This window comes from Primulina huaijiensis, chromosome 15 (assembly GCF_012295235.1).
Source record: "Primulina huaijiensis isolate GDHJ02 chromosome 15, ASM1229523v2, whole genome shotgun sequence".
Taxonomy (NCBI): Eukaryota; Viridiplantae; Streptophyta; class Magnoliopsida; order Lamiales; family Gesneriaceae; genus Primulina; species Primulina huaijiensis.
Window position 1 is genome coordinate 3,536,451 of NC_133320.1, and position 17,185 is coordinate 3,553,635.

The 17,185-nt window shown below is 35.8% G+C and overlaps 2 protein-coding genes across 14 annotated transcripts; one reads left to right on the forward strand and one right to left on the reverse strand.

The window, feature by feature from the left end:
* Positions 1-58: 58 nt before the first annotated feature.
* Positions 59-1,536, forward strand: LOC140958301 (aspartyl protease AED3-like). Its single transcript, XM_073415701.1, has one exon. The coding sequence runs from the start codon at positions 118-120 to the stop codon at positions 1,423-1,425; it is 1,308 nt and encodes a 435-aa protein (XP_073271802.1). The 5' UTR covers positions 59-117; the 3' UTR covers positions 1,426-1,536.
* A 1,383-nt stretch (positions 1,537-2,919) lies between these two features.
* Positions 2,920-16,431, reverse strand: LOC140958526 (protein LNK2-like). Of its 13 annotated transcripts, none has more exons than XM_073416000.1 (9): positions 15,983-16,431; positions 13,449-13,794; positions 13,218-13,347; positions 10,803-10,870; positions 10,615-10,721; positions 10,333-10,419; positions 4,469-5,134; positions 4,237-4,379; positions 2,920-3,582 (listed from the first exon to the last, which is right to left on the reverse strand). In XM_073416000.1, exons 1-9 carry the CDS (start codon positions 16,010-16,012, stop codon positions 3,000-3,002), a joined length of 2,160 nt encoding a protein of 719 aa, XP_073272101.1. In that variant the 5' UTR covers positions 16,013-16,431; the 3' UTR covers positions 2,920-2,999. The 13 variants fall into 13 exon arrangements, with proteins under 13 accessions (XP_073272101.1, XP_073272100.1, XP_073272104.1 ...); XM_073415999.1 differs by having other exon boundaries at positions 10,333-10,428; XM_073416003.1 differs by adding an exon at positions 14,410-14,575 and having other exon boundaries at positions 10,333-10,428; positions 10,615-10,870.
* Positions 16,432-17,185: the final 754 nt, after the last annotated feature.

Consider the following 17,185-nt stretch of genomic DNA (forward strand, 5'->3'; position numbering starts at 1 on the left):
CTAGAAAAATAAACCCATGATTAAATAAATATCAACAAGGAATATACAAAATTCCAAGTATTCTATAAATTCAAAACCACCACAATTCTGATTCAAAAAGACAAGCTAAGCTCACTAATGGAGTACTCATCCATCATCTTCCTCTTTCTCTTCTTTTCCACAACATGCAGTGCTGCATTTGATCCTTCTTGTTCTTCTTCAGATTCAGACCTGTCAATATTCCACATCTATGGAAAATGCTCACCATTTACACCACCAAATGAAGAGTCCTCATGGCTTAGTAAACTCATGAAAATGGCCTCGAATGACCCCACAAGGCTCTCCTATTTGTCTTCCTTAGCCACCCAAAAGCCCACCAGTGCACCCATCGCCCCCGGCCATGTTATAAACGTAGGAAACTACGTCGTCCGTGCGAATATCGGAACTCCGGGCCAGCTCATGTTCATGGTCTTGGACACCAGCAACGATGCTGCATGGATCCCATGTAGCGGCTGCGTGGGCTGCTCCTCCACCATGTTCGACACGAACAGGTCCTCCACGTTCGGGTCGTTGGACTGCTCCGCATCCGAGTGCACCCAAGTCAGCGGAGCCTCGTGTCCTACCGTCGGCTCGGGTTATTGCAGCTTCAACCAGTCATACGGGTCCGCCTCCTCGTTCGCGGCCACGCTGTCGCGAGACACCCTCGGCCTGGGCAACGATGCTGTCCCAAACTACGCTTTTGGATGCATCAACTCCGTGTCGGGGGGGTCTATTCCGCCCCAGGGGTTATTGGGTCTTGGCCGAGGCTCCCTCTCATTGCTCTCTCAATCCGGGTCCCTCTACTCTGGTGTATTTTCATACTGTCTGCCTAGTTTCAAGAACTACTACTTCTCCGGGTCGCTGAAACTCGGGCCCTTGGGTCAACCGAAGACCATCAAAACCACCCCACTTCTCACCAACCCGCACAGGCCATCGTTATACTATGTGAACCTCACCGGCGTGAGTGTCGGCAGGGTCAACATCCCCATAACTCCGGAACTACTCACATTCGACCCCAACACGGGCGCCGGAACCATAATAGACTCCGGCACGGTGATAACCCGGTTCATCCAGCCCGTGTACACCGCCATTAGAGACGAATTTATGAAGCAACTGAAAGGGCCTTTTAGCTCATTGGGGGCGTTCGACACTTGTTTTGCAACAACCAATGAAGAAATAGCACCAACAATCACATTGCATTTTACAGGGCTGGACTTGAAGTTGCCAGCTGAGAATAGTTTGATACACAGTAGCTCGGGTTCTCTGGCTTGCTTGGCTATGGCGGCTGCACCAAATAATGTGAACTCGGTGTTGAATGTGATAGCCAATTTGCAACAACAAAATTTGAGGATCTTGTTTGACACTGCCAACTCTCGTTTGGGCATTGCTCGTGAGCTTTGTAATTGATTAGGCTTATATTTTTTGTTTGATGTTTGTTGTCTTGGTCATTGTCAATGTTTGTTCAAACAAATAATGATGTCTTTTTATTACTTTTTAATGATATGATTTTGGAAAACATGTGTCTATCCAGCTCCACAGCTATATATATATATATCATATGACAGATTTAAGTGGTTAAAAATGTCTTCGAATTGTGCTTGGATACTGGTTAAAAAGAAATGATCATTAATCTAAACAATTTTTAGAGAGGAAATTGAAACTATGGCAAAGAGAGAATTTTTAACACTACGATTGGATTTATTGCAACTTGGTAGGATTGAAAGTACATATGGTGAAAGATGGAGACAATGATAGGATTACCAAAAGGCTGATTGGATAAGGCCCACAGCTTTGTGCATTATATTGAATAATGGAGGTCTAAGTTATTCATGATTCCAAAATCGACGGTTAGGCTCTGGAACTTTGTGCATATATTAAATAGTAATGCTCTTGCTTCTTGCCAGTGAATTAAAAAACTTGGACAACTGAATGAATATACGGCACTACCGTGTGTACTGTGTAGTTTGGGAATTTCAACATATGCCTAGCGAAAGGAAACAAAAAGAAATATGGAGTACAAACAAAATTATAGGTCTGCGTATTTGTCCATTTAGTTTTCACATCAGTCATTGCTTGTGCTATAACAAGCATTCGTGCCTTCTGTATTTGTTGCTATCATATGGTACTTGTAGAATTATGGTCTAGTGATTTGCTTCGAAGAACCACACCAGACTCGTGTAGCTCGCAGTTGATAACGTGTGCAGTACAAATCAACACTATCGACATAAGTTTTCAGGATTGCAAGAGAAGAAGGTTCTCTGACCTGCTGTATTCACAAGACTCGAACCTGAGCTCAAAATTTTTTGTTGGATAGTTACAACACAAACTTTGAATGCATTATACTCTAAAACATAAAAGTTCTCTACCACAACGTAAAACATAAAAGTTCTCTACCACGACGTCTATAATTTTACTTGAACATGATTGACTAACAACAATAGTCTATATACCTAAACCACTCTCTATAAGTCCATACTTCAAAATTTGGATTTTTCGCATATATTCTTAAGGTGAAAAACTCCACTAGTTATCTAAATAAGATCAATTAAATATAATGATATCTTCAATTACTTGGGAAAAAAATCCGTTGCACCAAATATTCAGGAAAAAGTAAAGCCTCGCATAAAAGCACTATAAGGAAGATCCACGTGCAAAAGCAACTGGTATTTTATTAAATATAAATTAAATATAGCCAGTGAACGAAACTTACACAAATCAGTGCATTCCAAAATTCTTCTAACTGATAGTCCTAGCAAAACACAATATTTTATTTCACTAGTTTAATAAGCCATAAGAAAAATCTTTAGACTTAAACTATGTTCCAAACCACACATACAGAAGAACATGAATGAATGTTTTTGCTTATTACAAAGGGGGTGAAGACATGTCAACACCTCAGTATAGTTGTGAATACTAAACCCATCTTGAAGTTTTCAAACATGACGTTGTGACTTGCAGAAAGACACCATTTCCTTGATAGGTTAACAGAGCACATCGATCTTGACAATGAACCATGAAAAAATGACCACAAATAATTCAAAATATGACTTCCATAAACTTTTTCCCCTGTAATATAGGCTCCTCGTACGGGTATCCGTCAATCTATCGGAAAAGGATAAAGTTAGCTGATTAACAAAGTACCAAAGGATTGTTAAGGTTGATACATAAAGACATGTAATAAATTGATGGAAGAGGAGGAAATTACTTTCATAATGATTCAGAGGCATTGCATTCCACTCCGTCTCAGCTTCAATGTTTGACATATTTTGGGGAGTGTCTAAGCGAGGGCTGTTTTTGGACTGATCTTTATCAAAATATACATGAAAAGTTTTTGACTCATCTGAAGATTCGACTTGAGCTTTCTCAAAAGTGTCTGGAAAATGTCCCCTCTCTATGCTTTCTAAAGTTCTTGGTTTCCTTTCATGCGAGATGTAAGCAGACACAGGTGAATCATGTTTTTTGTAAAGTTTTCCTGATAACTCTAGAGGTCTACGGAAAAGTAAATGTGCCACAGTACGATCTATTGGATTGGTGTTGGTCTCTTCATCAGATATTGTACTAGTTCTGTTTGGGAAAATAAACAGATGATCAGATATAGCTGATAGATCGAAATAACTTAAACTTACTCTGTTATCAACACTTCAGGACTCGAGAAGAAAATGATTGGAGAGCACATCACATTAATTCAAAAGGCTATAAAAGGATATGTGGCATAAAGAATTTAGCAAGCGGCGAGTGCATGCTAAAAAAGAGTCTTGACTGATGTATTTTAAAGGGAAGTTTTACAGCTTATCAAAGGGTGAATGCATTTAAAATTTTTGACATTACAATTAAATGTTGGCCAACAAGTTAAACCTCTTGCATTAGTAAAAAGTCATTGGACTTGCAGTTGATTCAAGAGAGTAAATTTTGCTCCAAACTTCAGTTTTCGTACATTCCACTAGTTTACCATCCAAAAACTTAATAGATACATTCTATTTCCTTCTATTAGCCATGATTGTCTGACAACATATTACTGATGTTTAGCATCATTAAATGCTGCTTGTCTTACTGGCAATCATGATCTCGCACATGATAAGTTACAGGGGTACGATCGATGATCTGTAGGTTAAGTCCAAAATTTGAAAAGATTTAAAAATAAAAAATCAAGGTCTTCCCACGGTGCAACAAACGACACGCATGATTGATGTGAGTGTTCCTTGCAAATTATTAACTAACCTCTCATGAGTATCAATATCTTTGCTGAGCACTTCATCTCTGCTGTTGATACTGCCTCTATCACTAGGGCGTTGCCTTTTAATAGCACTTTGAGCAAGTCGAAACAAGCTATCCCGGATGCTAAGTCTTATTTGGATGTCTAACTGCAAAAATGTCAGTTTGTGGCTGAGTTACTCCAACTTATCAGAAAAAATACCAGAAAACATTCTACCAGCAGTAACATTTTACTAACTTTGGAAATTGTTTCTTGAAGTTGATAAAACACTGATTCCTCCACTGAGCGATTGCCAAAAGGAATGCTGACTGCATTGGAATCGTTGACTTCTGTGGATGTGCTGTGATCAAGGGAAAGCAATGTGCTAAGATTTCCATAAACTTCTATGTTCTCTCCTTCCATCGTCGAATATTCAACTGATAAATGATTACCGAATTGCTGCTGCTGTTTCTGAATTGCAAGAATTGCTCTCGATTGTTGACACCTCCGTAACTTTTCGATTTTTTCCTTGGGTGTCATTGTTGGAGGCTTCACTGCACCATCCACTGAATTCTTCGGGGAATTTGCATTTCCATTTTCATGGTTTCCTTCCACAGGATGAAACTGTGGTACAATGGACATGGCAGGGTAGTGAAACACATTCCCATATAAACTAGATGACAAAAGTGGACCAGTACATTGCTTTTGTTGGAAAGGTTCAGCCCTCTGAGACTGCCATTGCTGACTTAGAACTAAGGGTGGATATTGGTTGACCATTGATGGTGCATAGTGAATGCTAAATAGCTGTGACGGGCTTGCTCGTGAGGAACGTGCATAACCTAAATCATGCAGATGTCTGATTTCATTCTTTTCTTCTGATTTCTGGCACTTATGGCCTTTGGGCAATCTCTTTTTATTATTGCCCTGAACAAATGAAAACAACGAGAGAAACTGTAAGGACTCGATGTTAATTATCTTTTATTTGACAATAATTAAGATAACTCGTTTTAAAATGAAGAATTTAAAATAACTAAGTCAAAAAATTAAATTGTGTTTAAAAATATGTAAAAAAAATATCGGAATTGCTGACGAAATTAAAAAATATATTTTATTGAAAGTAAAAATTTACGGTAAAAAATAAAAATCTCAAACTCACAAAATATATTAAATCACACACTTTTATAAAATTTTCTCCACTCAATTCTGTTTTTCTTCACAAATTAAGAGACCTATTTATAGAATTTCTTTTAATCCAAAAATAAATACATCATCACACACTAATTTTCAATATTTACAACTCTTATTTCCAACATTCAATAATTTCAACTTTTTATTTTCAACATATTTGAATTAAATAGCACACAAGTGTTGAACTAAAAAAATGAGTCGAGTTTTAATCTAAATAAGTAAAAAGAGTTCACACACCAACACGCGCACATAAACCATTTATACTAAAACATCACTATCATCTTCTCTCTTGTAACACTTTTCTCTCTTCTCTAATTTTCTGTTTACATGATTTTTCTTTGCTCTTTTAACCCCATTTCCGACTCATCTTCTCTATCCACGATTTTTCTTCCCTCTTTCTAACAGCCACCTTAGACCGCCACCTTCCGTCACCGGAATCTTGAAATTATAGAGGGCTTTGGTATCTCTCGACTCAAGCTTCATTTTGATACCCATGTCATGAGGTATTGTGCATGCGGCTTGTTCGTGATTTTCCGGTAGTTTTCGTGGGCAATTTCTATGTTTTCTGACTGAGAGTGAGTAGTAGTCGAGCTTAGGACCGATTTCGAGTTATCTCCGGCCTATTTTGTCGAGTTCCAGCCGCGCAACGCCGAGAACCGTCGCAAGCTCCTGTTTCAGACTACTTTGCTTCGACTTTGGAGCCCTCTAGGTTTGATTTTCAGCCTCCCTTGGTTGAATTGCAGGTTGGCCAGTGATGGGTTTTAACCGGTCAATTTAGTTCGATTTTCGGTTTGATTTTGGTACCAATATTTGATATTTGTCGTATTTTTGGATGTAAGTACAAACTTTGCGTTGATTCGAGTTCTCGATCGAATTTTCAGATTTGTTTGAGGGATTTTCGAAATTTCAGCTTGAATGTTAGTTTAGCGTTGTTTAAAGCTAAAAAGAATATTCGCGACAAATTAAACTAGAAATGATTGATTTTAGACATTTTAATCGAATATTGGAATTTTAAAATCTTAAAGTTCCTAAATAGTTAAAATTGTTATTTTAGGTGAATTTAAATGGTTCTGAAATTGTTATATGATAATAAGATCATTTAAATTTAACATTCAAGTGATTTGTCTGAGTTTGACATTTCCGGGATTTTCTTGAGGATTTATATTATTGGTAATTGGTTGGTTGAGGTACGTAGAGATCAATTATTTCACGATATCTGACAGAGGCATGTGATGATCCTATGTATGATTTATCTGCTATTTCTTTAATTATGTGATATTATATGTTGAGTCGCATATTATCGGTTGGTAATTGATATGCAAAATAAGATAAAATATTTCCTTAATCCACACACATTTTTTTTAGTTAGACACATCGATACACTGAACATATCAAGTTGAGCCTGACTATCATTGATATCCGTTTATATTTTTGTTGGGATCCTTTACATGATAATATATTATGTCTTGGAGATTTTTGGACACACTCGATTCAGTTCGACTAATTTAGTTGCTGGCATCGAGATCTGAGCATATCCCCAAACGCAGTCCATTGAGGCATGGACCAGCTCGAACACATTATGTATGATTGTTGATTATCGCTCATTTGACTCATGATATCTTGATATTTTGCACATGTTCATGCATTGCATTTATGCATATCATCGTTTGCATTTTTATGTCATATTTCGTTGTTTCTTGATATCTTGTACTACGGTTCTAGGGGCTGTCGTGACTTTTGTGTGTAGACATGGCAGGTGGCACAGGTGGTTCAACTTCAGGTGCTCGAGAAGAAGTATCAAGAATTACCAAAGCTCTTTCAGAGTGGGCTCAGTTGTATTTAGGTATTGTGTCGTGTTGTCGTCTCTAAGATAATATATCTATATATTATGGAGTTGTACATTTTACCAGGGTGTATCCCGAGTAGTTTTATGATGTGTTTGGAGTATTTTAGGAGTGTGTTTTGTAATTATCGAGCCTTGTAGACTATATGATATTTTTGGTTTGTTTATTTGTGATTGTGTTTGACCGACATTTGTTTATGTTAGTTATGTTTTTTGCGGGTGCATGTTGAATTTTGAGTTTTTGATTTTTCTGGTATGTCCTATTTATGGAGAGGTAATGTCGAAATTTTTTTAGGCCCAAAAACAAATTTTGACTTAATTTCCGTTGTATATTAATTAATCATAATTGCGTGATAATATATCATGATTAGGATAATGGGCCTTCACAGTATGACATCAGAGCATAGACTGGGATATGCTCGTATTAGAGTTAATACACTCAAATTTAGACATAACAAATTTGTGAGCAAGTGTTTGATTATTTGAAATTACTTGATTTTGTCTGGCGTGAATTACATCTTAGTGTCTTAAGGATATGAAATGTTAGTGACATTAGTAGGTAATCATAGAACATTTTAATTTTAGATGTTGTAGATTAAGTTTTATTTCGATGTTTTGGAAGTTAATGAATATTTTTGGGAATTGAACCTTGGATTTTGTAGAATGGCAACCGGAGGAAATAAAGGAAAAGAAGTGGCACAAGAGTCCGGAGCATAGAATGTCGGAGGAAAGTATGGAGTTCCTTGAGGTAGACGTGGACGTCCTGCTAGAGGAGCGAACCATAAGACTGATGTAGAGGTAGAACAATTAGCATACAGAGTGGATGAAATGGAATTGGCAATGGCGAGATTTCAAAACACGCATCTATTGAAATTTTTTGGGAAGGAATGAAGTGAGCGAGACGAAGGATGGCTGAAGCACATGGAGTATCTGTTTAACATGGTGCATTATGATTATGAGAGACGCCTGACTATGACAGTTCTTCAACTACGAGATCGTGCCCAACATTGGTGGGAGGCTTTTTACCGTCTTCCAGCAAAAAAAGTAGTGAAATCACTTGGAATGTTTTTCGTGCTAACTAAATTTATTCAAGAATACCCCTCCGTCTTACTAATCAACCAGGGAGTCAGAATTTCATCGATTGATTCAGAGCAACATGTCTGTTGAAGAATATGCCCGACAACTTTATGGTTTTCTTACTTATGCACCACACATGGTAGTGAGTGAGAAAGACAAAATTTCAAGAAAGGTTTGACTATCATATACATGTTATGGTCATGGCCGGTTCGCCTACCACTTATGCAGAAGCTGTGGATAAGGCGATAGGGATCGAGGTAGGATTGAGACGAGGTAGGCCATCTCAGACTTCTCAGATACCTAGTGGTGGTTCATAGTTTTTAGTGTATACACCTTCTTATCTAGTTTAGCAATCATACCAACAAGATAAACCACATAAATTCAAACCAAAATGAAGACAATTTAAGAAGAAATATCAGTCTAGTTATTCCAAGTCCAGTGGATCGATGTGGGGGCAGACAATACTACACGGTGTGGTAGAGTACATGGATCATGTTACAGTTGTGATCACCCAGGGCATTACACCGGATCTTGTCTCAGCCGTGCACAGGGACAACTGTAGTCATCTCAATTGTGTGTTTAAATATGTGCATCAAAAAATATCTGAATTATTGACGATATTCAAATATATATTTGACTTAAAGAGCACACAAGTGTTGAAACAAAACAAACCAGGTCAGGTATTAACCCAAATCAGTAAAAGAGAGCTCACACGCCAACACACGAACACATACCATTTATATAAAACATCAGTATCATCTTCTCTCCTAACACTCTCTCCTTTCATCTTATCTCTAAACGATTTTGCTTCTCTCTTTTTACCCCATTTCCGACCACCACTTTACACCGCCTAAATCGCCAACCTCCGTCGTCGGAATCTTGAAATTATAGAAGGCTTTGGTAGCTCTTGATTCAAGCTTCATTTTGATATCCATAATGAGGCGTAAATCGCGATCTAAGCCAAACACCAAAACCCTACATCAAGAGTGCACGGCTTGTCTGCGATTTTCCAGTTGTTTTAGTCGGCGATTAATGTGTTTTCTGACTGAAAGTGAGTGGTAGTCGAGCTTAGGACCGATTTCGAGTTATCTCCGACCCTATTATGTCAAGTTCCAGCCGCGTGACGACAAGTACCGCCACGAGCTCTGGTTTCATACTACTTTGCTTTTAGGATCGATTTTCAGCCTCTTAGTTGATTTGTAGGTTGTCCCGTGATTGAGTTTTAACCAATCGATTTATTTCGATTTCCGGTTTATTTTGGTACCAATATTTGATATTTGTTGTATTTTTGGATGTGGGTAAAAACTTTGCGTTGATTTGAGGTGTTGATTGAATTTTCAGATTTGTTTGAGGGATTTTCAAAAATTTCAGCTGGTTTATATTATTTTCAAATTATTGAGTCGTATAATTGAGTATTTAATTAGTTTGATGCCTGAGAATCATTAATAAAATTGCTGAAATTTATGGTGTGAATTTTTTATATAAAATGCAAAGTTTGGGGAATTAGGAAAGTTAGTCTCTTGAATATTAGTTTAGTGCCATTTAAAGCTAAAAGGTATATTTTGCAACGAATTAAACTAGAAATGATGGATTTTAAACATTTTAATCGAATATTAGAATTTAGAAATTTAAAGTGCCTAAATAGTTAACTCCGAATTTTAGAATTTAGAAATCTAAAGTGCCTAAATAGTTCATTCAGAATTTTATTTTAATTTAAAATTTTCTGAGATTGTATATCCCGATAATTTGTCTGAGTTGGCATTTTCAGGCTTTTCTTAAGGATTTATATTATTAGAAATTGCTTGGTTGAGGTACGTAGAAAGTTATCTGAAAACTAAACATGTTTTTATATCGAGCATAAAATTTTTCAATGACAAAGAATGATTTCTCATCCGTCAGATTGTTTGTTTGTTTGTTTGTATTTTTATCCTAGAGGGACAAGGAACAGCTTCTTCATACAGTTTTTCTTTTTTATAAAAGTTTCATTGTCCACAAGTAAAGGAGAGAACATTACCTTCTCCGATAGTTCATTCATTATTGCAGCTCTTCCTCCATCAGGCTTCTTTTGGCATGCTTCGCTATTTTCACCAATCTCAAAAGTCTGAGAAAGCTAGAAAAATAATGAAAGTGATTCCCATTTTTACCTCTATTAAACATACAAGCGCAGAAGATGATTAAGCCAAACTCGTGACTTTACAAAAAAAGGAGAAAAAAACTGAACAATAAACAAACTTAGTTATTTGCACCTTCTATTTCACTGATAGCTCGCTATATATTCAATAGTAATTGTGCTTGCCTGTTCATCTTGCCCAACATGAGATTTGATCTCTTTGAATGTTTCATTCACAGCAACAAAAGAATGGCTGCAATCTAGCGTAAATTCAGCTCCAATCTCAGACCCATCTAAGGAGTTCAGTGCACCAAGTGGCATATCAGAAGAATCACCAGATGTAGGCATGAGTATTGATGTGCGACTAGTTACACCTTGAGAAGACAACCATGGCTCATCAACACTACCACCACAGTTCATGACTCCACATATTGGGTCGTTCCTGCAAAATATCACTTGTGAGGATACCAAGTCAGATGGACATGGAAAGGAAATACAGTAAACTGGGATACTAAAGTTAATGGAGCTCCAGGCCATGTATTTAGTCAACGTAATGAACTCTGTTTAGTTTAAAATTGTCAAAAACAAAAAAGGGAAGATCTTTCACTATCAGTAAAATTATATTTTAAGAAATAAAAATAAATTAGTAGATACAATAGAATAAAGTAGGAGATACATAATTTTTGTTTCCTTCTTTTCCTATATACGTACCAAGGTATTACCCATGTATTAATCAATGAGAATAAATGTTCCTTTCAAACATTCTGACAAGGTATCAGAGCCACGTCGATACCTTCCATGAAAAAACTAGGTTCTATAAAGTTGCAAAGTAGCCACAGAACCCTGACTCAACCTTACGTTGATGCACTCTTTCTGGGTATCTCACTGCCGATAGCCGCAGAAATCTACCTTGAAATTGTGTTCTTGTGCTGCTGATCCTCTCGCAGAAATGACGGTGGTGTTAGTGTGAACCTCTTGCAGCAGTGAAGCAATCCTTTGTCCAAGTCCAAACACCCAATAAGCTCAATAATTCAGCATGGAAAGTGAAGGCAAATAAACTTGCGACAGCATGGAAAGCGGCTCCAATGGGAGCCTCAAATTCCAGCAATGGAGGAAGAACCAGCAGATACGAAGTCATGTCAGGAGAGACCGGCTTAGATACAAAGATATGTATTGGAAGTTCCTGTTGGTGATTTCCACAAAAATGGAAAGGAACTAGAATGGAAGGAACCTGATGGGAAGAAACCAGAATTGTGGTGCACCATGTCACGAACAGTTGCATCTGTTCATGGTATTCCTTTGTATAATTGTATCACAATTTCTTACCCTTCATGATGTTCTTCAAGTCCACAATATTTCTTGCAATCTACTTCCAATTGGTAAACAAACTCATTATCCAAATTGTCTAGCTAATTTCTCTTCATTTCAATGTTTTTTTCAGGATTATATTATCGGGAAGAAGATTGGCATGCTGGACAGCATGGAGGACTATATTTCTTCGAAGATGGATCAAATTTGGGGCAAAAATTTCAATCATCGAGTACAGAGTACTTATCCCGAGACCCGAATCCATGATTGTTTCTTTAGATAATGATATTATGTTACGTCATTTTAGACTTGGTTATCCAAACTTCAAGCGTTTACAACATTTGTTTCCTAAATGATTTTGGATGAAGATTCATCCTCATTTTAATGGGAAATATGTGAATACGTGAATATGTGAAACATCATCACTTCATTTCCTTCATAACCTTATAAACCCTCAAAACCCTTTTTAATAATAGAAAGTGACGTTCGGGGTTCTAAATAAACACATCGAATAAAATATGGTTTATCGCATTTACATATGATCACACAAGACTTTGTTATGTTTATTTACTAAGTGACAACTATGATGCATGAAAAGTCTCGAAAGATTTTACCAAATGGTACAGGCATAGTTTCAAACAAATATCTGGATATTTTAGAGTGATAGTGTAAATGAGTATTAAATTTGATCTTAGGAAGTTTTTTTCGTGAAAATGGCATAATATATCAAAGTTCTTGTATTAGTACTCGCCAACAAAACATGGTGCCCAAAGAAAAAACAAGGATCTTTTGGAGGTTCGGGTCCACGAAGATTTCTAAGTATCTATAAGGATTAGCTATTTTAACTTCAACATATTAATTGATTGCCATCTAAAAATTAAATTTCAAACTCCCCTTCAAATTTTAAAAAACCCTTCTCCAGCAACTCGAATTTAACTAGGGTTACCCTCTAAAGATTTTAGTTGCACGACCTTTGTTAATAATCACTGGAACAAAGGAAAACTAGAACTCGAGCTGCCAAATGTGTCTTCCAAACACTTTCAGGAAATGGATTTTATCTGTTTTCCAAGCCAAATCATTATCATGGCAGAGATATAATTCCATAGTGCCTTCACTTCATTATAATATGCTCAGTAACCTCTCAAACCTTGTTTTGTCTGCCACAATCCTCAACGAATATAAAACTTATTGTATCTAAATAAATTTGTCTACTATCCTGTATTTATCTAAATAAATTTGTCTATTATCCTATATTTCTGTTTGTCCCTACGGATGATAGTGCGCTAAAAATAAACAACAGAACAGAAACTAAATTCCAGAGCTAAAACACATATGGAATTTCATAAAGATGATATACTTCTGTCTAAAGGCATTCCTTCGAAAAAATAATATTGTTTCATCAAGAAAATTCAAAGGAATGAAAAATTGCAAGGCGGTTGGATTCTAATAAATAAAGATGGAATATAAGAATTTTTAATTACCTGAATATTCTATCCAAATCATCAAAACTTCCGATATTTGCCCAGCCATAGTCGACAAAATCACCTTGTTCTCTGTCCTCTGGTGGATTTTGAAGAAAATCATAAACTTTATCAATTTGCCCAGTTGCATCTATGTATTTAGAAGATTAAAAAAAAATAGATCATTAGATTATGAAGCCATTTCATTAATATTTAAAATAATTGTTCGATTAAAAGCTTTCAAGAATCCACCTTTTGTAGTCATCATATTGTTGGATGCAGCCGTGCCCATCGAATCCTGATCAACTTTCTCAATATTTGTAATAGCTAGGTCTGAACCATCAGGCCGTGCATTAGAAAATCCCTTTGAGGGGGGGTCATGAATGCCATACTTGCAGCTGCCAACCACTTCAACCCCATGTTCAGTATTTGTACAATGTTTCTTTTGTTCAATAGGGCTAACTCGAGCAATTTCATGATTCATATCCTTTTTCGTGTGATCAGATAAAACCGGACGGTTCTCCTCATTTTGATCAGGATAAGGAACAATATGATCGTCGCCAATTTCCCTAGCCTCACCCCATATGATGTTTGTTAACTGAACCAGAAAAAAGAAGATAGTCAGGTATTGATGCAATTGTAATCAACTTAGAGACTGAAGTGTATCAATTGAAACACCAACGAGCAGAATTTGTCGCATGAAGCTTAAATGAAACAGAAAGACCTAAAACATACATAAGATGTAACCAAACAATGAGATAACATATTGCAATAAAAATGAAATCATCAGTAGAAACATCAGACTTTTGAAAATAATCACGGCATTATTTACATGTTAAGTCAATAAGTTTGGAGCCTATTTGGCAGAGATACAGTGAAACATAAGGTGAAGAGAGACACGATACCATACAGTACAATCATAAAAGAGATGTTGTCATCTTTCTGAGACACATATCTACGGTATAATTTAACTTCAAATGGGCATGGAACTCAATAAATCCTAGTTGTTCTCGCCAAACTGATTAGATAGACTAACACAATACAGGTGTCAAATTATGTAAATCTCTAAGGAGAACATCTCATTTTATATTATCTCTTAATCTTAGGATTTTAAGTTACATGATTTTACAAGATTTGGGGTGATCTCCTAATTCTTAGGGATTGTATAGATTGTTACTGTTCTATAGACTGCAGAATTTTGTATAATACAGACCTTTTGTAACCCATTAACGTCTTCCTGGCCTGGCCCATTTCTCTAGCGATCTGATCCCTCAATCATCTTTCGTTTTTCCTCTTTCTCTTGATACTGTCCAGCAGTATGTTGGATAACACAACAGACAGCACTGTTTCCAATGTCCAAACAATCGAGAGTAATATGGCTGCTTCAACCCAGAATTGCGAATATTCAATCAGCATACCCATCGAATGAGGAAAATCAGTTGAAGTGGTTGCAACTAAGGGTGTAAACGAACCAAACCGAGCCGAATATGAAGAAAATTTTACTACTCAAATTTGGCTCGATCAGATATATTCAAACTCGAAGTCGATTCGAAGTTCGAACAATCTAAAAAATTTTGCACTAATTTTGCTCGAATTAGAGCTCGAGTTCGAGTTATTTTGTCATTGAAAGCTGATTTTGGATGGAGTCCACAATAGCTTGATGCAAAAAATGCATTTCTCCATAACGATATTGAAGAAGAAATCTACATGGTTGTCATCCTGGATTTGAATCTAAAGCAGGAATGGAACGCAGACTTAAAAGGATATCTATGGACACAAACAATTGCTGAGTTCCTAGTTTGGAAGAGATGCTAAAGTTATGCTCACATTAAGGCACAAACAGAACCAACTCTATCACTTTTCCTGTAACACACTCCAAATCAAGGGGAGTGACAATCCTTGTTGGTGTACATGGATAATATGGCAGTGATAGGTAAAGCCGTAAAGATGAAGAGAGATAGCTAATTTTAAAACAATGGCTTCTAAAGAAATTTGGGATGAAGGAAATTTTGGAGGTTGAAAACAACTTTTGTTGCTAGAATCACTCCCAATTCTCCAAAAGGGTCAATCTTGAGTCTCAATATTTTGTAGTAGTGTTGTCACAAGAAAGTTGTTTCTTGTAATCCGAGTTTATACAATTTTCACCATACAGTTTCTATTCTCAACATCAACCAAATTATATGCACTGCCAAAAATATATTGATTGTGATTCTTCCAGTTATTCACTTCCATAACACATAACTCCCCCCATAACTCCCCCAGCTCTACTCTCTAAAAATCTCAAGATCTTGCCCCGTGATATCTAACCACGTTATGCCAGACCATTATATTTTATTAGTAATTCCTCTGATTTTACAGGAGCATAAAACTCGGTCAGTCGGTCTATTTAGTAGCTACAGTACATGACTTAAATGCTCATGTGAGTATTAACATCATTTCACCGAAGAATATATATGAAAGAAATCTAAGTAAATGACGTAAGACAGAAAGCATTCAGTTCAATCATCAAGAAAATTAATCAAAAACAGAAAGAAGTTCAAAATAATATATCCCTTTCAATGCCTTAAATGGTAAATATTCAAATAAAAAATAACGCAATTGATCATCCAACACTATTTTCTCAAAAAGTACATACTTATATTCTTCTAATATTTTCTCAAAAAGTACATACATATATTCTTCTTTACTCTCACAAAAAACACTAGCCAGCAAAAAAAATAAATAAAAGAAGAAGCATTCCAGTTATGGAAAAAATAAAGAAAAGCAAAAAAAAAATATCCACATACCTCCTCGTCATTCCAATCAAACATAGCCATTAAATAAAGAAAAAATCGCTTCCCCAGATCGAAAAACGGCAGTTTTCACTAAATCAATCTTCAAGTATAGCCAAATCATTGCCAAATTTCCTCCAAGCAAGCCTCGTCGAACAAAAGCATTAATCAAGAAAAATATCAAAATCCCAATAATCCTATTTATTTGTCCTGATTCCTGAAGGGTAAACAAGGGGAGGGGAGTTTTCTTGTTTCTTCTGCTTAACCAAGAAGTGGGATTTTCAGGAAAGACTGACTTCGTGGAGAGAGAAGAGCGTAGTTGGGTGGTGAGAGCGCCGTGTGGGGCCAATCCCACGTGAATGATTTCGTTTTGAGGGCGGAGAAAGGCCGATTCTTGCGGCAGCATATCAAATTTGTGGCTCAAAATCATCGGATCTATTGCTACACTGTCGTTGGTTGGAAGAAATTACTTTGAATTTTATAAAATTTCAATGGTATGTATGTTAAATTTTTGTAGAATTTTAAAAAGCAACATAAAATGTAAATTTTTATAGAATTTTAAAAAATAATGTGATATTTAAATTTGACTTTTAAAAATTCTACAAAAGTTTATAGATATTCAAAATGTCAATAAACTTTTAATAACTCCATGAAATTCTATTAAATACAAAAATTAAAGCTTAAAGTAACACAATAAAATGTCAAAAAATATATTTGATTATAACTAAAGATTTGGAATTACATTTGATTTGGAAATATCCCAAACTCACATACTCAATATAAATACTAAAAAAATTTCATTCTTTTCTTATCTATATATTTTTCTTTTTATTTGTACTTTTTAAAAACATATTTTTTTATTACTAACAATAATTTTAAATCAAATTATTAACATCGTTCATTTTATTTTTAGAGTTTTAGTCACAAAACCTCATAATTTTTAAAATTATATTTATTAAAAAATTTAAAAAATTATTACACNTGTGCACGGTAGGTGTGCAGCATATCAAAACTCTATATATATATATTTCTTGAAGACACTATAAAAAATATAAAAAAAAAAAAAAAACATCTTGCTCGAAAACTTACTTTCTAGTATGGAAAATGACTTTTATCTTAGGACGTTGAAAGCAACTTAGATGTTCACATTGTTTCCATATAATTTTAGGTTCATAAGCCGTGTTCGAGTTGACGTAATAAACGAAAGTTTGATCAATA